This window comes from Nerophis ophidion, linkage group LG09 (assembly GCF_033978795.1).
Source record: "Nerophis ophidion isolate RoL-2023_Sa linkage group LG09, RoL_Noph_v1.0, whole genome shotgun sequence".
In the NCBI taxonomy this organism is placed as follows: Eukaryota; Metazoa; Chordata; class Actinopteri; order Syngnathiformes; family Syngnathidae; genus Nerophis; species Nerophis ophidion.
In genome coordinates, this window is record NC_084619.1 from 312,501 (window position 1) to 336,888 (window position 24,388).

Genomic DNA, 24,388 nt, shown 5'->3' on the forward strand with positions numbered 1-24,388 from the left:
ATTGTGCAATCTTTTGGACGAATTTGCTCACTGCAAGTGCCGCAGTGTCCTTCCACTTTGTGCTTTCAACAACCAGAAGTAGAAGTTGCATTCAGTCTTGTAGCTGTTCAGAGCGTTTCTACTCGTGTGCATTCTTCATTAAACACTCCAAGCAACATTTGTAAGTTTCACAGTATAACTAAAACTGTTTATACTTACTAAATTGTCCCATGTGTGATGCCTGTAGAAGTGTTATCATGCATGTTTGTAACTGATAACATAATGTAATGATGCTAACATCGTTAGCATTAGTTAATATGCTAACACATACATGTGTGTGTGTTGGTATTATTAACTCAGTTGTTTTGCGTCAGTTTTAATTTCACAAATTCCTCATTAAATTCACCAATATGTCACAGTGGAGTTATTGAGTCTGTTTAACTGATTGGACAGATAATATCCGCAGCTAGTGGGTCAATGACCATGACTCTGTTTTGTTTGATCAGACGTTTTACTGCCGTTTTACAGGGACCGTTTGGAAACAATTAAGGTATGTAAATAAACATTTACATAGTCTTGCTGTGAACGTAACTCATTTTGCAAAGTATACATCTGTGGCTTATGGTTTGGTGCAGCAAACATATGGAAACATATTTTTTTCTTCTAAAATTTAGTGGGTGTGGCTTATATCCCGGTGCACTCTACAGTTCGGAAAATACAGTAGTCAGAGAGAGATGTGTAGATGTGAGGCAAACATACCTTATACCGCATCTTGGGACACGAGTGAATGTAAAAGCCCAGGTAGTAGTGGGACAGCTTGGGGGACTGTTTATGTAGCTTCCTGGTAAAAGCAATCTCCCTACAACAGAAAAAAAGCACAAAGAAGTTGGGATTTTTTCGAGAGGGACTATCGTATAGCGTATGCACCACAACAAAACATAAATACAAAGATGGTGTTCCTTGGTAAAAAACTAAGATAATGCCTATAATGTTGAAGTCTCAAGTCTCATGAAAAAATGTTTAAGAATCAAAAAATGTAAACTCTAATTATTAAATGCATGCTAAGATACGGTCATGATGAACAAACCCAAGTTTTCCAAATAAAGTTAGGACTTGTGGCACATGCACACTCAAATCTAAATATCTAATGCATGGGAGGTTGGATAAAATAATGTAATTTTAACAAGCAGTATTACTAGGGAATGCTTTTCTTACAGCATTTAAAAGATGATATTAACAATCGAAGCAAGCATTTCAAAACAGCAGCCAAGTTGAGGAAGTAAACACCACACTAACAGAGACAGCTTTTCTTGTCTCATTTCATTGAACAAAAACAATGACCTTCTTTCTATATGGGCACTGAGCCGTTAAGCACAAAAGCAGGTGGTAAAAAGGGAGATTGAGAGCTCAGAAGATTTATACAGCTTCTTCATACACAGTATATGTCTTGCCTTCTTTATTTTCCACAGACGTTCCTTCCCTAATTGCATCCTTAAGCTAACTGTGGATTTCCCGCCATTTCCTTCCCTATTCCATAACTAAATTCCAGCTCCTTTTGTTTAATCCTTCCTTCCACCACCTTTCATCCACTCAAATGAAGAGAGAGAATTCCTCTTCTTGCAATACTTCAGAGTGGGAGAAATAGGCCTTAACATAAAATAGATGCTCTAAAAAATAAGACATGGGACAAAGCAGGCCAGGGGAACTAGGGGGGCAGAAGTGGATAGAGAACAGAACAGGGGGAGAATATAAAAGAGCAGGTTGGAAAAAGGGAAAAGGAGGCAGCTACAGCGAGGTGCTAGAAGGTCACCCACTTGCTGCCAGGTTCCTGGGTTCCCATCCCCTTTCCACAAAAGGCCTGAATTGAGTAAGGGTGGTCAAGAAAAGCAAGGGGTCCATTCACAAAAAACCCTGCAGACCCCCTCCTTTCTCTTGAGCCCTTCACACCCCCACCTTCACCCCAATGGCAGCAGCTTGAGTTTGCTATTATCCCTCTCTTCAACCATCTGACACTCCAGCACAAGCAAATTATCAAGCCCTGATGCGCGTGCATATTCACACACGCATACACACGCACGCACGCACACCGTGTCAAAAACATTGTGTTCCTCTAAAAAAAAAAAAATTGTGTGCATTTACACACACACACACACATATATATATATATATATATATATATATATATATATAAATAAATCTATATATAATTGCATACATATATATGCATATATACATGTATATACCTACACAAACACACACACACACACATATATATATATATATATATAAATACACGTACACATACATATGCATACATATATTATGGGTTGTACTTGTATAGCGCTTTTCTACCTTCAAGGTACTCAAAGCGCTTTGACACTACTTCCACATTTACCCATTCACACACACATTCACACACTGATGGAGGGAGCTGCCATGCAAGGCGCCAACCAGCACCCATCAGGAGCAAGGGTGAAGTGTCTTGCTCAGGACACAACGGACGTGACGAGGTTGGTACTAGGTGGGAATTGAACCAGGGACGCTCGGGTTGCGCACAGCCACTCTCCCCACTGCGCCACGCCGTCCCTAATGTGTACATATATGCATACATATATGTACACATGCATATGTAGTACTTTGATTCCTTCGGGAAAATTAAAATATGTACACATATATATATATATACTGTATTAACATATATATATATACACACATATATATATGTACATATATATACACATACATATATACATACACACATATACTGTATATGTAAATATATATATATATATATATATATATAATATACTTATATATATTATATATATGTGGATATATATGTGTGTGTATATATATATATAATATACTTATATATATTATATATATGTGGATATATATGTGTGTGTGTATATATATATATATACACACACACATATATATATATATATATATATATATATATATAATATACTTATATATATGATATATATGTGGATATATATATATATATATATATATATATATATATATATATATATATATATATATACACATATATATATATATATATATATATATATATATATATATATATACACACACACACACATATATATATATATATATATATATATATATATATATATATATATATATATATACATATACCATACTTACTGTATTTATAAACCCCTTTGAAAACAACCACAGTTGAAGAACAAAGGGCTGTACACCACAAAGAAATGAAGGCAAAGGACAGACAAAAAAAACCCCATTTAAAACAGAAGTATAAAGCACATTGAAATAGCAAATACAAATTAGATAAAAAGCAGTTAAAAAGTTAAAAACAGTTAAAAAACTTAAAAGTTAAAAACAGTTTAAAGTCTCATGCTGGGTTAAAAGCCAGCGAATAAAAGAGGGTTTTAAGAAGGGTCTTAAAAATAGCCAAATAAGGGACCTGTATCACATGGAGAGGGAGATCGTTCCAGAGTTTGGGACCCGCAACAGAGAAGGCTCTGTCCCCTCTGAGCTTGCGCTTTGATTTGGGTACCTCCAGGATCAGCTGTTTAGCTGATCCTGGAGGTATAGAGGTGGAGCAGCTCAGAGAAGTAAGGTGGGGCAAGACCGTGTAAGGATTTAAAAACGAGTAAGATAATTTTAAAATAAACTCTAAAAGACAGGGACAGCCAGTGGAGGAAGGCTAAAACAGGAGTAATGTGCTCTCTTTTTCTTGTGTTAAGTTAAAATTCGGGCAGCTGCATTTTGGGCCAGCTGCAGACATGAGAGAGAGGATTGATTAATACCAAAATACAAAGAGTTACAGTAATACAGCCGAGATGTAATAAATACATGGATTACTGTCTCAAACTGTTGCCTAGAAAGGAAGTTTTTAACCTTGGCCAGCTGACATGAATAAAATAAAATATGTATACACATACATATATACATATACATACACACACACACACACATATACACACATATATATATATATATATAAACACATATATGCAGTATATACTGCACATATATATGTACACACATGTATATACACACATATGTGAATATACATATATATACGCATTATATATATATATATATATATATATATGTATATACACACATGTGTATATACATATATATACACATAAATATATATAAACACATATATATAAACATGTATATATATACATACATATATATATATAAACATGTATATATACATATATATGTTTATATATGTACACATATATATATATATACAAATGTATATATGTATATATATATATATATGTGTGTATGTATATATGTACATATATATATACACATATATTTACATATATACACACAAATATATATATATATATATACACATGTATACAGTGAAGAAAATAAGTATTTGAACACCCTGCTATTTTGCAAGTTCTCCCACTTAGAAATCATGGAGGGGTCTGAAATTTTCACGGTAGGTGCATGTCCACTGTATGAGAGATAATCTAAAAATAAAAATCCAGAAATCACAATCTATGATTTTTTAACAATTTATTTGTGTGATATAGCTGAAAATAAGTATTTGAAAACCAACATTAATATATTTGGTAGAGGAGCCTTTGTTTGCAATTACAGAGGTCAAACGTTTCCTGTAGTTCTTCAGCAGGTTTGCACAGACTGCAGGAGGGATTTTGGCCCACTCCTCCACACAGATCTTCTCTAGATCAGTCAGGTTTCTGGGCTGTCGCTGAGTAACACAGACTTTCAGCTCCCTACAAAGATTTTCAATTGGATTTAGGTCTGGAGACTGGCTAGGCCACTCCAAAACCTTGATATGGTTCTTACGAAGCCACTTGTTGGTTTTCCTGGCTGTGTGCTTTGCGTCATTGTCAAGTTGGAAGATCCAGCCACGACTCATCTTCAATGATCTGACTGAGGGAAGGAGGTTTTTGGCCAAAATCTCACAATACATGTACAGTCGTCCTGTCCCATGAGCAGAAACACCCCCCCATGCTTCACAGTAAGAATGGTGTTCTTGGGATGGTATGCATCATTCTTCTTCCTCCAAACACACATAGTGGAATTATGACCAAAAAGGTCAATTTTGATCTCATCTGTCCACAAAACCTTCTCCCATGACTCCTCTGGATCATCCAGATGGTCATTGGCAAACATAAGGTGGGCCTTACCATGCATGATTTCAAACCATGAAGTCTTAGTGTATTACCAACAGTGACCATGGAAACAGTGGTCCCAGCTCTTGTCAGGTCATTAACCAAGTCCTGCCGTGTAGTCCTGGGCTTATTCCTCACCTTTCTTAGCATCATTGAGACCCCACGAGGTGATATCTTGCATGGGGCTCCACTCCGATTGAGATTGACCGTCATGTTTAGCTTCTTCCATTTTCTAATGATTGCCCCAACAGTGGACCTTTTTTCACCAAGCTGCTTGACAATTTCTCCATAGCCCTTTCCATCCTTGTAGAGTTGTACCATTTGGTCTCTGGTGTCTTTGGACAGCTCTTTACTCTTAGCCATGCTGAATGTTTGGGTCTTACTGATTGTATGGGGTGGACAGGTGTCTTTATGCAGCTAACGACCTCACACAGGTGCATCTGATTCAGGAGAATACAGTGGAGTGGCGGATGACTTTTAAAGGCGGACTAACAGGTCTTTGAGGGTCAGAATTCTAGCTGATGGACAGGTGTTCAAATACTTTTTTTCAGTTGTATCACACAAATGAGTTGTTAAAAAAATCATAGATTGTGATTTCCGGATTTTTCTTTTGAGGTTATCTCTCATACAGTTGACATGCACCTACCGTGAAAATTTCAGATCCCTCCCTGATTTCTAAGTGGGAGAACTTGCAAGATAGTAGGGTGTTCAAATACTTATTTACTTGACTGTGTGTGTATATATATATATATATATATATATATATATATATATATATATATATATATATACACACATATATATATATATATATATATATATATATATATATATATATATACATATCCATCCATCCATTTTCTACCGCTTGTCCCTTATATATATAAATACATATATACACACACATATATATATACACATATACATATATATAAATACATATATACACACACATATATATATACATACACATATACATATATATAAATACATATATACACACACATATATATATATATATACACATATACATATACACACACATATATATATATATACACACACACACACATACATATACACATATATATATACACACACACATACATATACACATATATATATACACACACACATACATATATATATATATATATATATATATATATATATATATATATATATATATATATATATATATATATAGTGAAAGCCCATATTGTTTCAGGCATCTCCTGCTCCTCACAATCCCGAGCAGAAAAATATGCTTGTGTAGACTGAAAGGACTGTCTAAACACTGCCCTCTTCAGTTTCCAAGGATGAACAACACATACACAAACAGTAAGTTTGTTTTTTGTTCCTCAACTTCATTTCCGGCATGTGGTTTATTTGACTGCTATTTTTTTAACACATTTCCCATTCATAGTTGACTAGATTATTCAAGGTACCCCATTGATTGTGGCATACTGGTCTAGTTTTATTTCATGGATATAGAAAGTTGTTCAAATACTTACTTTCTTGACTGTGTATATATATATATATATATATATATATATATATATATATATATATATATATATATATATATATATATATATATATATATACACATATATACCAATTCGCGTGAGCATGCCATCTGCACAATGGGGTTTTAGGCACAGACCAGCGAGACCACCATGCCAAGTTGACCAGGTCATCTCCAGAAATGATAAAAGACTCTAGTGTCTTTAAACAACCACCATGCCAAGTTGACCAGGTCATTTGCAGAAATGATAAAAGACTCTAGTGTCTTTAAACAAGCAAGGTGATTTTAGTACTGTGGACAGCATGTTCCGAAACATCTCCCATTCACTTGAGCTTTGTTTGGCTGCTGAATTTTGATTCAACCTAAAATAAAAAAAATATAGGAAGTAGAGCACTTTAATTACTAGGGTATCTCAACCTGTAGAACGCCTACCTGTTCAAAATGTGGGATCACTTTGTTATTGAACGAATGCTCACAGCTGAGAGACAAACTAGAGATCCCAAAGCCAACATCTGTAAATCATATATTTTTTTAAAGCTGTATCAAGTTGCATTTTACTAGAAATGCCAGGCTGAGGATCTGTCTGTAGTGTGACTATAGTATGAGTAGTGTTTGTGTATATACTATAGGCTCTTATTTCATCTTGGCAGAAGGAACTGTCGCCAGCTAAACCACAATTGGAGAACTGCCTCAACCAATTAAGTGTGAAGTCAGAAGAATGTTTCTTACCTACACAACAGACAACAGTCAAATAAATTGTTTCTGGAGGAGGGCTATTAAAGAATGAAATGGGGGGAGGGGGTGGGGGAGAACAGAACAAAAGACAGAATACTACATAATGAAAGGTAGGCTGATATAAATGTGGCACATGTGTAATGAAAGGCAGGCTGATATAAAAGGAGTACATGGGACTTTATACAAACACAATATTTACTTTCTAGTCATTTCATTGCAAATAAGTTGATATTGAAAATCTTATTTTTGTTAAATAAATTGTAAATATCAATTCCAAACAACCAACCTGAGAGCAGAGTAGGAGCCCAGAGACAAGGAGGCAAAGTCTGGGTGGTAGTACAGGTAGACAGACGAGATACAGGTAGGCAGGATATCGATCACTCCCACTGCCACAATCTGGCCATCAAGCCAGTACTGCTGGTGAAAGGAGCCATAACCCATCTCGGGCCCATCAGCTGAATACGTTGCCTATGACAGGATAAAGAACATGGAAAGATTTCCCCTCTTACATATTTGTACAGCTTTTATGTGCTAAAGTGGGATGGTGTGGTTCAGACAGTAAAGTGGCCAACCAGAAACGTGAGGGTCCCTAGTTTGAATCCAGCGTCCGCCATCCCAGTCAATGCAATTTTGTTCTTGGGGAAGATACTTTGCTCACCTTGCTCCCAGTACCATCCACACTGGTGTAATTGTACCTAAATTAGCTTAATAATGGGTTTTATCAATGTAAAGCGCTTTGAGTCACTAGAGAAAAAGCGCAATATAATTACAATGTACTTCACTAAAGCCTGCATAGAGGACTAGATGATTTTTACTCATTTCATATTCAAACCCACGGAAATACCTATAGGATAGAGTATTGAAGCCTACGCTTTCATCTTTCTGCTAGGCCTCACACATTATGAGCGGGGGTGTACAGTAGCCTCACATTCAGCCTGCTAATAGCTCCCAAATGTGGAAAAAGTGCAATAGCAGGGCAGAGTTGGGCTACAATGGATACTGGCTTTAGAAACTCTCCAGGAGATGACTTTTTAATAATAAAGGCCCTCTGTGAGCAAAAATCACTTTGCCAGCCAGCTGTGGATTGCTGCCAAATTGTCTGCTCTTTCCATATGGCATGCAAGAATGTGTTTGCATGCACATGCAGGCTCATGTATAATGTGTAAATAAGATATTTTTGCTTTATGTTGGCGTCAAAGTAGCCTAAATTCAGTGTTCGCATGGTAAAAAGTAATTTCTCCAGCTTTATAACTGGGTGTAAATGTTAGATGCTTAAGAAAGTGTTTTGTACTTGAAAAAAGTTCAACTTTTGATGTAGAATTTGATAAAGACAATTGTTTATATATATATATATCCATCCATCCATTTTCTACCGCTTATTCCCTTTCGGGGTCGCGGGGGGATTTTTATATATATATATATATATATATATATATACACACACACACACAAACATGTATAATTTAAATTTACACTTAAAATATTTTGAATGAATTCTTTATTTTCATTTTTCACTTTCATTTATTTTGATATTTGAGCTTTTCAGATTCAAATTTAATTGCATATAGTTAAAAAAAAAGTTTATATTCAAATTGTCTTCTTTTTGTTTGGCCAGGCATTCAACGTTAAAGGGGAACTGCACTTTTTTGGGAGCGACGTTGCCTATCATACACAATCCTTATGTAAGACGAGAACACACATTTTATTTTCATTTTTTTTTTGCATTCCCAATATTAAGTAAATGTATCAAAATTCTGCTTACAATGGATTCTATGGGAGTTGTTCTTTTCTGCCCATAAACATTAAAATTAAAAAACATCCAAACACCTCCATTAAGATTTTATATGGGGTAATATGCATGTAGTAACAGGCACAATTATCATAACATAACTATTTCAGTACTTTAATCATTTTAAAACATACGCGCCACATTCATTTCAGTAACGCATCACAGTGGTCACTTTTTGTTCCCACTACAGGACTGTCTCAGAAAATTAGAATATTGTGATAAAGTCCTTTATTTTCTGTAATGCAACTAAAAACATGAACATGTCATACATTCTGGATTCATTACACATCAACTGAAATATTGCTAGCCTTTTATTTTAATATTGCTGATTATGCCACACAGCTTAAGAAAACTCAAAAATCCTATCTCAAAAAAATTTAATATTTCCTCAGACCAAGTAAAAAAAAAGATTTATAATAGGAAAACAAAATCAAACATTTGAAAATGTCAATTATTGGACTCAGTACTTGGTTGGGAATCCTTTTGCACGGATTACTTCATCAATACGGCGTGGCATGGAGGCAATCGGCCTGTGGCATTGCTGAGGTGTTATGGATGCCCAGGATGCTTCAATAGCGGCCTTTAGCTCATTTGCATTATTGGGTCTGGTGTCTTTTAGCTTCTTCTTCACAATAACCCACACATTCTCTATGAGGTTCAGGTCAGGGGAGTTGGCAGGCCAATGGAGGACAGTAATGCCATGGTCAGTACACCCGTTACTGGTGGTTTTGGCACTGTGGACAGGTGCCAGATCATGCTGGAAAATGAAATCATCTCCATAGAGCTTTTCAACAGATACAGCTTCAATAGTTGTATTCCCATGGTCAAGCCACTCCTGAACTCTGGACAACGGAAGTTCCCTCAGTCAGCAATGGTTTGGGGAGCCATGTCAGGTGCTGGTTTTGGTCCACTGTGTTTCATCAAGTCCAGAGTCAATGCAGCTGTGTACATGCTTCAATCTGTTGTAAAGCTCTATGGAGATGATTTAATTTTCCAGCATGATCTGGCACCTGCTCACAGTGCCAAAACCAGCAGTAACTGGTGAACTGACCATGGCATTACTGTCCTCGATTGGCCTGCCAACTCTCCTGACCTAAACCCCATAGAGAATGTGTGGGGTATTGTGAAGAAGAAGCTGAAAGACACCAGACCCAATAATGCAAATAAGCTGAAGGCCGCTATTGAAGCATCCTGGGCATCCATAGCACCTCAGCAATGCCACAGGCCGATTGCCTCCATGCCACGCTGCATTGATGCAGTAATCCGTGCAAAAGGATTCCCAACTAAGTACTGAGTCCAATAATTGACATTTTCAAATGTTTGGTTTTGTTTTGCTGTTATAATTTTTTTTTTTACTTGGTATGAGGAAATGTTCTAATTTTTTGAGATAGGATTTTTGAGATTTCTTAAGTTGTATGCCATAATCAGCGATATTAAAATAATTAAAGGCTTGCAATATTTCAGTTGATGTGTAACGAATCCAGAATGTATGACATTTTCATGTTTTCAGTTGCATTACAGAAAATAAAGGACTTTATCACAATATTCAAATTTTCTGAGACAGTCCTGTACATCACTGATTTGTACGCACTGCAGACTTCATGAGAACCAACAAACATAATTAAACATCACTTACTGTACAATGTCATTAGGATGTATTCCCATTTTAGATGAATGACTTAATCCTAGCGAAGAAAAGAGGGGTGGGGAAACATGCGCGTTTTTGTGTCGTTCTCGCCATTGCCGGGTCTAAATTGGTTGTTAAAGTGTACCCACTTGTCGGATTACATCTCTACTATCAAGGTGAGAGGCATGATTCATGATTTAGAACAGGGGTGGGCAAACTTTTTGGCTCAGGGGCCACATTGGCTTTAAAAAATTGACAGACGGGCCAGGTGAGCACATGATTAATTTCAAAGCATATCCTGTGTTGTTGGTACTAAGAGTAGGCTTCTCGACCTTGCGCTATTGTAATCATAATACATCTATTTTTTTTCTCCTCTTTTTAGCAGTCACCTTATTGTGGTAGAGGAGTTTGCGAGTCCCAATGATCCTAAGAGCTATGTTGTCCGGGGGTTTTATGCCCCCTGGTAGGATCTCCCAAGACAAACAGGTCCTAGATGAGGGATCAGACAAAGAGCAGCTTGAAGACCTCTATGAAGAAAAAAAAAATCAAGGACCCAGATTTCCCTCGCCCGGACGCGGGTCACCGGGGCCCCCCTCTGGAGCCAGGCCCGGCGTTGAGGCACGATGGCGAGCGCCTGGTGGCTGGGCCTATTCCCATGGGGCCCAGCCAGGCACAGCCCGAAGAGGTAACGTGGGTCCCCCCTCCAATGGGCTCACCACCCATAGCAGGGGCCATAGAGGACGGGTGCAGTGTGAGCTGGGCGGCAGCTGAAGGCAGGGCACTTGGCGATCCGATACTCGGCTACATAAGCTAGCTTTAGGGACGTGGAACGTCACCTCACTGGGGGGGAAGGAGTCTGAGCTAGTGCGCGAGGTGGAGAAGTTCCGGCTGGATATAGTCCATAAAAGTTATGAACAGAATCGGTGAAAAAGGGCAGCCTTGGCGGAGTCCAACTCTCACTGGAAACGTGGCCGACACACTGTCGGGAATGCGGACAAAGCTGTGACACTGATTGGCCACAATCAGACGTTCAGATACCCCCACACGGTCGAATGCCTTCTCCAAGGTGCAAGGTCTTTTTCAGTCTGGTGTGTCTTAGATTTTCGAATTTAGACTTTTGACCGTTTTTGCGAGGAGCGTGGCCTCATGACAGACTAATCAGCAAAATGTTAAAAAAGGGTGTCCCCAATCATGTTGACTTCAGAGAATTTAGGAACTAATTCAGTTAAAAACAACACTTTAAATAATCTACGCCATGCGATTGTCAATTAAATAAATCACGGAAGGCCATTTTAATAGCATTTATGGCAAATTGCAGAACTGTATCACCTAATTATGCATTTCAACAGCCAAGCTCTGAATTGCCATTTCCTCGTAGTACGATCCGCTAACCACTTGCAACGATGGCTTCTAGCTCTGCAGATCATAGGCATCATCTCTATATATACATTGGGTGTTGGGGTGCAGGAAATCCGGCTGCTATAGCATCCTGAACTGGTCTTCTACTCATATTTGTGTAGCAGACAGAAGAAGATGTGTGAGCATCGTGCTGCATATTCTTGTGAAAATCGTATATCAAAGGAACTTTGATGAAACAAAAATTGAGCGTTTTGGCCGAAAACCCAGCAATATGTTTGGAGGAGAAAAGGTGAGGATTTTATCCAAGAAACACAATGCTCACTGTCAAGCATGGTGGTGGTAAAATTCGACCAGAAGCCTGCCAGAAGCTTGTGGATGGCTACCAAAAGCGCCTTATTGCATTGAAACTTGCCAAAGGAACATCTAACCAAATATTAACGTTGTTGTATGTATACTTTTGACCCAGCAGATTTGGTCACATTTTCAGTAGACCCATAATAAATTCGTAAAAGAACCAAATTTCAGGAATGTATTTTGTGACCAACGAGTATGAGCTCCAATCACTCTATCACAAAAAAATTAAGAGTTTTATAAATTATTGGAAACTCAAGACAGCCATGACATTATGTTCATGACAAGTGTATGTAAACTTTTGAACGCGACTGTATTTATGATGTTGGAGGCCGTCATTGCTATTGGCGAGCGGATACCATGCACGGTTCTACCCGAAAAGGGGAATTTAAAGCTTGGCTGTTAAAATGCATAATTCAGCATATTTAAACGCTGCAGCTTTGCAATTTGTCCTAAATGCTATTTGAAACAGACTTTATGTCTCACTGGCATCATTTCTTTTACTGACAATCACATGGTTTATTACGTGCTAGGTTCAACTGAAATACCCCAAATTCTGTTTTTTAAGCCATTACTTTTTTCCTACACTTATAACGCTGCGATTTATAAGACGGAGCAGTTAATTTCTGGACTTTTCTTTTCCGGCAACCATAAGAAAAATAATTGTAAAATTTTTTTTTTTAAATTGTAAGAAGCAAGAACACAGATGGTGTTTTATTGTTCGTGCAATGGCGCCATCTTTTGGATGAGTTTGCTTACTGCAGGTGCTGCAGTGTCCTTCCATTTACCGGCAGTGCTTTTTTATTTTTTAACCAGAGTGCCAATCAGTGTTCTGCATTTTTACTCGTATGGATTCTTCATTCATTATGCCAAGCAACATTTGTAAGTTTTACAGTACAAGTAAATGGTCTACACTTAGTGAACCCAAGACAGCAGGACCTTCGTATTGTGAGGCAGACGCACTAACCCCTCTGCCACCGTGAAGCCCAGTAAATGCTGTGCATTATTAAAATACGAAATAAAATTAATCCAAACCCTTTGTTTTTAATTCAATATTTTCAAATCTAAAAGGAATGTTAATACAAATGCTACACATTTTAGTGTTTTGGGGGGTTCAAGCACAGAATAAATTGATTTCAATTTACTTTAATGGGCAACACTGTTTCGCGATAAAAGTTTCTCGAGGTACAAGCTACAACACAGAACCAATTAAAATCGTATCCCGAGGTATGTCGTAATAAAGTAACAACAACATAACACAAGACATACACATTTTATGACTTAAATTGCATTCAAGTGTTTGAGGCATATTACAAGGTTAAAAACCTGGACTTTGTTTAAATGCAATTCGCCTGACCTCTAACAGTAGGTGACAATCACTTTTATATCAAATGAAATCAGAGAATGTCATGTCAAGCTGGCAGGATGGTTTGGATAGAATAACATCAATTGGACCCACGACTAAGTACATACAGGCTTTATTAAAAAGACGAAAATACTCCTTTTTTCAGTTTGCTTCCGGGACAAGGACAGGAAGTGACGTGCGTTGTAGAGTTAAACGGGGAAAGAAAAGAAAAGTTTACGGGGAAAAAAAACAAGAAACGAAGATTTAACCCGCTGTACAAAATGTAGCATTCTGTGGAATAAAGAAAGAAACTGGAAATCTGCCCAAGCCTCGATTCCTTGGAATGTTATGAAATTGACAGACGGTACAGCACAGAGACAGTGTGCGCTGTTGATGTTACGTATCTTTTGGGTAATTGTTTGGCGGGCACCCCTGTTTCTTGCTTTGTTTTTAAGATAAACTGTCTACTGATTGCTAGCCTCCCACGATACACGGTACATGTGTCTACATCTACTCGTCTCCAGTCATGTAAGTAACATAACAAGTCTGTGACTCTTTTACCGATAAACCCAGGCTCAGTTGTTTGACGGACCAAAACCATCAACTGATTTCTAGTTTGGCGTGATAACCGGTTTATTACCTGTGTTGACACTCGATAAACCCCTAAAGATTCACAACTGAACCTTATCAATATTGGGGTCTGTAACGGCTCATTTCTCAAACCGGATATCCGGTTGCATTGATTTATTGTTAACAAACCTAATAAATACTGTAGATTCCAAAGGTGTGTACAGTATCAGTATTTACTGTGATCTTAAAAATACTGTATGCATGTCCATGTGTAATGTAGTGGCTATATGAATACTTGTGATGTTGATTCAGCACCCTGCCAACAGAAGAATTGAGGCCAGAAACAGATCTATCTTACATACTTGAATTGTGATCATGTGTCTGATACATTTTGTAAGCCAGAATAATTAGTAATACTTTAAGATTCTTATCTCAATACAAGGAATATTTGAAGTCTTTGAGGTATAAAACCCAGAAGAATTGGTAATAATTTAAAACGTATCCTAATATAAAGAATCTGTGAAGTCTTTGAAGTATGAATGCAAATGTCCATGTAATGCTTAAAGTTGTAAATTACAACACTCAAAGTCTTTTTAAGGCTGCGTATCTAATGTGTGCATAAATTTGTCTGTGTGCATGTACACTTTTGGTTATGGCCCAGATGTTACTAATCACATAACGCTCTGTGCCTGCAAAATAGAAGTTTCAGCAATGCAATTAGTATGAAGTTTGTTTTCCAACCATTTCATGTCAAAAATACGGCAATGAAATAGGTCTGTTCCTTGTCTGTCGTCTAAACTAAAACCCTTTCACTTTTCTTTCATGAGATAATATACTTTCTTCATGTAGCTTTATATCAGAGGCTAACGATATGAATGTGTTGATGTGGTTGTACTCCACATTGGCTATGACTGACTGGCAAGTAGCCAAAGAGAAAGAAAATAATCGACACTTATTTGGAGGGAGACGCTATGGAGTGTGTGTGTTTGGGCGAAATGTCCATCTGTGTAAGCAGGCAGCCTGTTATTTCTTGGCACAGTTTCAATGAAAAACACTTGAGTCTTTGTCGGGGAATGAAAGTTATGGGTAAAAACTTTCTATTTTCTATGTCCTATTTTATGTGTGTATGGGGTGAAGGTGTGTGTTTGAAAAAATAAATAAATGTTCATTATTCTACAAAATACAAACCCAATGAAGTTGGCACGCTGTGTAAATTGTAAATAATCAGAGTCCCCGGACTGTTGAACAAATTAAGCTGCACATCAAACAACAATGCGAAATAATTCACCTGAACGGTTGTTAAAAGGAATGGTGATAAAATACACTGGTACAATGTGTTTTTGCAATGTGTTGCTGCCATTAAATTCTAAGTTGATGATTATTTGCAAAAACAAAATAATTTTCTCAGATCGAACATTAAATATCTAGTCTTTGCAATGTATTCAACTGAATATAAGTTGCTAATCATTGTATTCTGTTTTTATTTACGATTTACACAAGGTGCCAACGTCACTTGTTCTGGGTTTTGTACTTTGAAAATACATTATTGCAATTGTATGTGGACATGCGAGCGGTTAAGGTAATGTGTGTTTATAGATTCATACCATAAACATATTTGCAACTTAACGCCCAAAAAACGGAAATGCTGATTATCGGTCCTGCTAGACACAGACCTCTATTTAATAATACAACTTTAACATTTGACAACCAAATAATAAAACAAGGTGACTCAGTAAAAAATCGGGGTATTATCTTTGACCCAACTCTCTCCTTTGAGTCACATTAAAAGCGTTACTAAAACGGCCTTCTTTAATCTCCGTGATATCGCTAAAATTCGCTCCATTTTGTCCACTAAAGACGCCGAGATCATTATCCATGCGTTTGTTACGTCTCGTCTCGATTACTGTAACGTATTATTTTCGGGTCTCCCCATGTCTAGCATTAAAAGATTACAGTTGGTACAACATGTGGCTGCTAGACTTTTGACAAGAACAAGAAAGTTTGATCATATTACGCCTGTACTGGCTCACCAGCACTGGCTTCCTGTGCACTTAAGATGTTACTTTAAGGTTTTACTACTTAAGTATAAAATACTACACGGTCTAGCTCCATCCTATCTTGCCGATTGTATTGTACCATATGTCCCGGCAAGAAATCTGCGTTCAAAAGACTCCGGCTTATTAGTGATTCCTAGAGCCCAAAAAAAGTCTGCGGGCTATAAAGCGTTTTCCGTTCGGGCTCCAGTACTCTGGAATGCCCTCCCGGTAACAGTTCGAGATGCTACCTCAGTAGAAGCATTTAAGTCTCACCTTAAAACTCATCTGTATACTCTAGCCTTTAAATAGACCTCATTTTTAGACCAGTTGATCTGCCGCTTCTTTTCTTTTTTCTCCTATGTCCCCCCCCTCCCTTGTGGAGGGGGTCCGGTCTGATGACCATGGATGAAGTACTGGCTGTCCAGAGTCGAGACCCAGGATGGATCGCTCGTCGGGACCCAGGATGGACCGCTCGCCTGTGTATCGGTTGGGGACATCTCTACGCTGCTGATCCGCCTCCGCTTGGGATGGTTTCCTGTGGACGGGACTCTCGCTGCTGTCTTGGATCCGCTTTGAACTGTACTCTCGCGGCTGTGTTGGAGCTACTATGGATTGAACTTTCACAGTATCATGTTAGACCCGCTCGACATCCATTGCTTTCGGTCCCCTAGAGCGGGGGGGTTGCCCACATCTGAGGTCCTCTCCAAGGTTTCTCATAGTCAGCATTGTCACTGGGGTCCCACTGGATGTGAATTCTCCCTGCCCACTGGGTGTGAGTTTTCCTTGCCCTTTTGTGGGTTCTTCGAGGATGTCGTAGTCGTAATGATTTGTGCAGTCCTTTGAGACATTTGTGATTTGGGGATATATAAATAAACATTGATTGATGAAGCTGACTTTCTAAACTGCATGTCACTTCAAATGACAGTTTAACAGTTGCGTCCTTGTAAAACCAATCTAAACTTCTCTGGAACACTTCTAACGACCACAGACCTTCTCTTGCTCCCCTCAAATCACTTGCATTAGGCCTCAAAACTGGACTCAGTGAGCAGTATACCCATTTTGACAAAGTGAGACAGGGAATGTCAGTTTTCCTTTAACTTGCATCAAATGGGGACTCCCATTGTGAAACGGTAGGTGTGGAAATAAAGTGTACTTGCCGTGAGTGTGAATGTTGTCTGTCTATCTGTGTTGGCTCTGTGATGAGGTGGCGACTTGTCCAGGGTGTACCCCGCCTTCCGCCCGATTGTAGCTGAGATAGGCGCCAGCGCCCCCCGCGACCCCGAAAGGGAATAAGCGGTAGAAAATGGATGGATGGATGGATGGATGCCGCTAATGATGCTACTAGTATGTATGAATTGCTAAGTACTGCAAGAGAAAATTAATCTATGAAGGAAATGTGCAATAATACCATGACTTGAAAGCGGACCAAATATACAATGTCACATTGGTTAAACAGCAATACCATCAAAACTATCATTTTTTGGTCTAAAAAGGTAGTTTGAACTTTCATTGACTAGTGAAGTCATAGTGTGGGCTTCTCTTAGTCAGAGTACCGAATGTTTCGGACTGTAGAGCGCACTGGGATATAAGCCGCACCGACTACATTTTAGAAGAAAAAAATGTTTTTTCATTTATTACCCGCACCAAACTATAAGCCGCATATAGTTTTTTACACAGTAGGATTCTGTAAATGTTTATTTACTTAATTGTAATTATTGATTACAATAATAATCATTAATTAAATAATTAAAAATTATTTACCTTAATTGTTTTCAAACGGTGCATGTAACACGGCAGTAAAACTGCTGATCAAACAAAACAGAAGTCATTGTCATGGACCCACTAACTGCGGAAGCTTGCACTCTAATCAGCTAAACTGACTTAATAACTCCAACGTGGAGTTTGGGGAATTTACTGAGGAATTTGTGAAACTGAAACAGACACAATACAAAAAGAATGCCATTGTAAGTTAACAATACAAAAATAACACACATGGATGCGTTAGTGCTAACGACGCTATCATCATTACAATACAAACATGCATGAAAACACTCCTACAGGCATCACACATGGGATGATTAAGTAAGTATACGTTTTAGTTGTACTGTAAAACTTACAAACTTTGCTTGGAGTGATCAATGAAGAATCCACACTAGTAGAAACGCTATAAACAGCTTGAAGACTGAATGCAACTTATAATTTCGGTTGTTGAAAGCACTAAGTGACTAAAACTAAGACTCCGGCTTATTAGTGATTCCTAGAGCCCAAAAAAAGTCTGCGGGCTAGAGAGCGTTTTCCGTTCGGGCTCCAGTACTCTGGAATGCCCTCCCGGTAACAGTTCGAGATGCTACCTCAGTAGAAGCATTTAAGTCTCACCTTAAAACTCATCTGTATACTCTAGCCTTTAAATAGACCTCATTTTTAGACCAGTTGATCTGCCGCTTCTTTTCGTTCTCCTATGTCCCCCCTTCCCTTGTGGAGGGGGTCCGGTCCAATGACCATGGATGAAGTACTGGCTGTCCAGAGTCGAGACCCAGGATGGACCGCTCGTCGGGACCCAGGATGGACCGCTCGCCTGTGTATCGGTTGGGGACATCTCTACGCTGCTGATCCGCCTCCGCTTGAGATGGTCTCCTGTGGACGGGACTCTCGCTGCTGTCTTGGATCCGCTTCAACTGAACTCTCGCGGCTGTTTCGAAACCACTATGGATTGAACTTTCACAGTATCATGTTAGACCCGCTCGACATCCATTGTTTTCGGTCCCCTAGAGAGGGGGGGTTGCCCACATCTGAGGTCCTCTCCAAGGTTTGTCATAGTCAGCATTGTCACTGGCGTCCCACTGGATGTGAATTCTCCCTGCCCACTGGGTGTGAGTTTTCCTTGCCCTTTTGTGGGTTCTTCCGAGGATGTTGTAGTCGTAATGATTTGTGCAGTCCTTTGAGACATTTGTGATTTGGGGCTATATAAATAAAAATTGATTGATTGATTGATAAGTGGAAGGACACTGCGGCACCTGCAGTGGGCAAATTTTTCAAAAAGATGGCACCATAGCACAAAAATAAAACACCCTGTCAGTGTTTTTGCTTTTTTTTTTTTTTAAATAAAATTATTGTTATTATGGGCGCCAACAAAGAAAAATCCAATTATTTAGCTGCTCTATTTTATAAGCCGCAGGATTCAAAGTGTGGGGAAAAAGTAGCGGCTTATGACATGGAATTTAAGTTATATATATTAGGTCAGGAGTTTTGTAGTGCGCATGCCCCACGTCATTTCACCATGGTCATGTGAAGAAACCCACGCATGATTGCTGTTCAAAATGTTAACTTGTACTGATGTCTGGCTTTGTATCGGACAACATACAAAGCCATGTATGTTGTCATACATGGCCAACTAAAATGTCTGTTAGGGTGTGTAAATATATATATTTAAATTACAACACCTGTGTTTTAACTGGAACCATCTGCAATATAGGTGAATTTGAATTCCTAACGCGCACATACACACATAAAAATGGTTGCCTAATGGCTGCAGTTGAATTTGGAAACATATTGTTTGCATACATTAGAATAAATGCAGGGGAAAGTAAACCACACACACACACACCACATGGTGTGTGTATTTTAATAGCCTTCAGATTGGAAACAGATGCAAGCCGACACGCTGAGGTAGAACAGAGAAGCCACATACGATAACGCAGACATGAGAAGTGAGGACCGGGTGGGAGATCAGAGACTGGAATAAAAACAAGTTGGGTGATGGGGGAGGTCATTCGAGTCGAGATGGCATGCTAAATCCATCAGAGATGAAGAGTGAATGAAAGCAGCACGTGAGAAGTGTGTGTGCGCGCAGAAAGGATTGTTCAGCTTTGACGAGGTGATTAAAGCTTGTCCCTTGTAGTAACCCTTATACTAATGATGCTCATTAAGGAAGTCACAAGGGAAGTCACACAGCAACACTACAGGAATTGTATGTGTGCAACTTATTGCAATTAAAGTTGTTGTGTGTCCAAAATTGTGTCTTTTGGGTTTGATTACAAGTGTAATTATCCTGAGTTAACATGTCCACTAGTGTTTCTATAGGCTAAAGTTCACCAAGCCTGCAGAGACCTCAATGATGGCTGGCTGCAAATGTATGTCACTCAACAACTCTAAGTGTGCCAGATTTTAACCATGAATCAATTAGTATACTTTGACAAAAGGAGTGATTCACAAAGTATTTCAAAAGTATGTATCTCACCATTGTAATTACTGTGCATCTTCTCAATGGCCAATACACAAATTATACTTGGACATACTGTAATTTAGAGTCAGAGTACAGCTTGTATAGCCCTACATATGGACTATGGAGTAAAATTACTGAACACATTCATTATCCTCCAAACAGCTCTAAAGTAAAGTAAGAACAAGACAGTTGTGCCTTGCTTCCAGTCATGGCGGTGTGGGACTGCATAAAGCATGATCTCCTCCCTTCAGAAACTGGAAAACATAACAGTGTATTTATATGATAATAACGCTAAACACACCTCCAAGATGACACGTGCTTTGGCTGAGGACATGTTAAAGTTAAAGTACCACTGATAGTCACACACACACTAGGTGTGGTGAAATTACCCTTTGCATATGACCCATCCTGTTGTTCCATCCCCTGGGAGGTGAGGAGAGCAGCCATCAATTACATCTTGTTTACAAGTGAGGGAAGAGTAGATCGTGAGCTTAACAGGCAGATCGATGCAGCGTTTGCAGTGATGCGGACCCTGCATCGATCCATCGTGGTAAAGAAGGAGCTGACCCGGAAGGCAAAGCTCTCAATTTACCGGTCGATCTATGCTCCCATCATCACTTACGGTCATGAGCTTTTGGTTATGACTGAAAGGACAAGATCACGGGTACAAGCGGCCAAAATGAGTTTCCTCCGTCGGGAGGCGGGGCTCTCCCTTAGAGATAGGGTGAGAAGCTCTGTCATTCGGAAGGAGCTCAAAGTAAAGCCGCTGCTCCCCCACATCGAGAGGAGCCAGATGAGGTGGTTCAAACATCTGGTCAGGATGCCCCCTGGACGCCTCCCTGGGGAGGTGTTTAGGGCACGTCCGACCGGTAGGAAGCCACAGGGAAGACCCAGAATATATTGGGTAACCTATGTTTCCCGGTTTGTCTGGGAATATCTCAGGATCCCCTGGAAAGAGCTGAACAAAGTTGCTGGGGACAGGGAAGCCTAGGCTTCCCTGCTTAGGCTGCTGCTCCTGTGACCCGACCTCGGATAAGCAGAAAAAGATGGATGGATGGATGGATATATTGAAAGAGTGAAATAATAATAATTTTGGGGCGTAACATAAAATTAACTGGATATCTCATAAAAAAATATACAACATTAGGTGTAAAGAAAGGTTTCTATATTTAATAAAGCAAAATATGTTCTACACTAAAAATAATTTTATATAATCTACTGCTCACTAGTGTTACCATATATGGGTTACTGTGCAGAAATATGGGGAGATAATTACAAAATTATGCTTCATTCAATAACCGTATAACAAAAAAAATCTGAATTATGAAAAAAATTGGATACAGAGAACAGATTACCCTTTATTTATAAAACCAAATATATTGAAATGTAATTTTATGGTGCATTTGCAAACAGCTATGTACATCAATTCTGCTCAACAAAAGAGGAAACCGATAACAGAAAGAGAAAAATCACATTTAAAACATTTGTTTGCACACACAGCACTGAAACCTTTAGTATATGGATTGGATGTATGTGGAGTTCAATTATGGAATGGATTAAGTAAATAAATCAAACAATGGAGTAATATGACCCAGTTTATGAAGCTGTTCAAACTACAAGTGTTTAAAAAATACAAAGAAAAATTATGAATGAATATATTGAAAATAAGATATTATTCATCACATTAAGTGAATCATAACTTATTTAACTTTGTATGAGAAGAAGTGATGCATTTAGAGCACATTGATGTAAATTGTGTACAAATTGAGAACAGGAAGTAAACATCCATCCATTTTACCACCGCTTGTTCCTTTCGGGTTAGCGGGGGGTGCTGGAGCCCATCTCAGCTGCATTTGGGCGGAAGGGGGAGTAATCATATGTTTTAATAGTTGCTATGAAGTGAAAAGGGGATGGATTAGATAAACCTCGCATCATCCTACTCCTTTTTGGATATATTGTAAAGAAAATTTAAAATATATGATGAATCATATTGATACTGTGTACATGTTCTAAACACATTTCAACCAACGAACCAACCAAGAGTAAACAGAAACTTTGGGTACAGTTTGGACATGTTCACTGTGAGGCATATTATCTTGTGTTGTCACTGTTTAAACAACAATGGTTGTTTTCGATAGGTATTCCAAATAGGGGGAAACATAATCTTAAGGTTCTAACGTCCAGTATTCAAGTCAAACTAGATGTGATGAAATAAGTGGATTTATTATTTTAAGTATACATAGAAGCAAAAATACCAAATATGTATCTTTTAATAATATACTTCATTTTGTTGTGTAACAGGTGTATTGTGTATTTTATTGTTGATTAAGCATCAGATTATTACATCTGAGTAATAGGACAGGACATTAAGGTACAAGTTTTATCATTTTATTTTTGCTCCTTTCCGGGCCCATACTATGTTTCTTTTTATTATTTTAGTGTAATCCTATTGTTTTTGTCAGATGACAATATTGTTTGGCAATTCTATTTTGTTTAACTGTGTGGATAGTGTATTTTTGTTTGTTTGTTGTGTTAGAAAAAAAAAATTTAAAATGTGGTTTGCATTATTTTTAGGTGGAAACAAATCTGTACTACAATAAGTTATATCCAAAATGTTGTTATATACTATTGTCTCTGAAGTAATAATACAATATATTGGATTTACATAGCACTTTTTTTTCCCAGTGCCTCCAAACGTGTTACACAGAGAACCCATCATACATTCACTCCACATTCACGCTTAAGTGATAGTAAGCTACATATGTAGCCACAACTGCCCTTGAGTAGACTGATGGAAACAGTGTCTGGCCCATAGACATAACAATCAATAGAATGGCAGCAGCTGGATTGTGCTAGTAACCCTCAAGTTTCTAGACGGCCGACCACCTGACCCACACCGCCCTAAATAATAAAATGCTTGCTGAAATGTGTACTAACTTTTGTAAAATACTGTACATTTAGTTGACTGTCAAAGTTGGCTCGTGCTTAATTATGTGTTAGCCATTGGATCTGTTGTGTGCCAAAAAGTGGCCTGTAGAACGGTTTCAACAAGTAGTAATATCTATTGAAACTATCGCGCTAAGCAGCAATGACTCCCACTACATAAAGGGCTGAGTATGAAGTCTGGACGAAGTTTGTATCACAACACAATCTGGACACCAGATTTTAACATTTCTCCCTAAACACATCCTTTCACTTCCAAGGGCTTAGATAACTCCCCCATATGAAACTATACCCCCTTTCCTGTATCCTTTCACCACCACTTAATCTCGCTGAAGGGCTTGAAAAGAGACGGCAAAAAGTTGAGTTGCTAAGAGATGTAAGAGGAAAGGAAATTACAATTTAATTAATTTGTCACAGTAATGTGTCAGCAATGTAAGAAAATCTAGAATTTAAGAACTACACATTGTGTTAGTTGGAGAATTGTGGTAAGCAACACATATAGACACAGACATGAAAAATGGTTTCATGCAACTGTGAAAAGACCAGAAGAGTATACATACCTCTAATGGAGAATCGCAGAGAAATCGCCGGAACTATTGCAGGACAAAGAGAAGGAAAAAACAAGTTCTCACTACCCCTTAAATTTCACAAAGCATACATAAATACATTCCTATTTCTTCTATGGTCATATACATAAGTCAGCACTCAAAGGTTTGTCTTTGCCTAAATGTTACATATC

General features: G+C 38.2%; 1 protein-coding gene across 4 annotated transcripts in view; it reads right to left on the reverse strand.

The window, feature by feature from the left end:
• The window catches only part of LOC133558869 (arginyl-tRNA--protein transferase 1-like), a 100,952-nt gene that overhangs the window by 36,675 nt on the left and 39,889 nt on the right, over positions 1-24,388 (reverse strand). For all 4 annotated transcript variants that reach the window (XM_061910002.1, XM_061910001.1, XM_061910000.1 and 1 more), the window contains 3 exons: positions 24,210-24,242; positions 7,694-7,875; positions 739-838 (listed from right to left, as the gene is read on the reverse strand). In XM_061910002.1, coding sequence (XP_061765986.1) covers positions 739-838; positions 7,694-7,875; positions 24,210-24,242 — 315 coding nt within the window. The remainder of the gene's footprint in view (positions 1-738; positions 839-7,693; positions 7,876-24,209; positions 24,243-24,388) is intronic.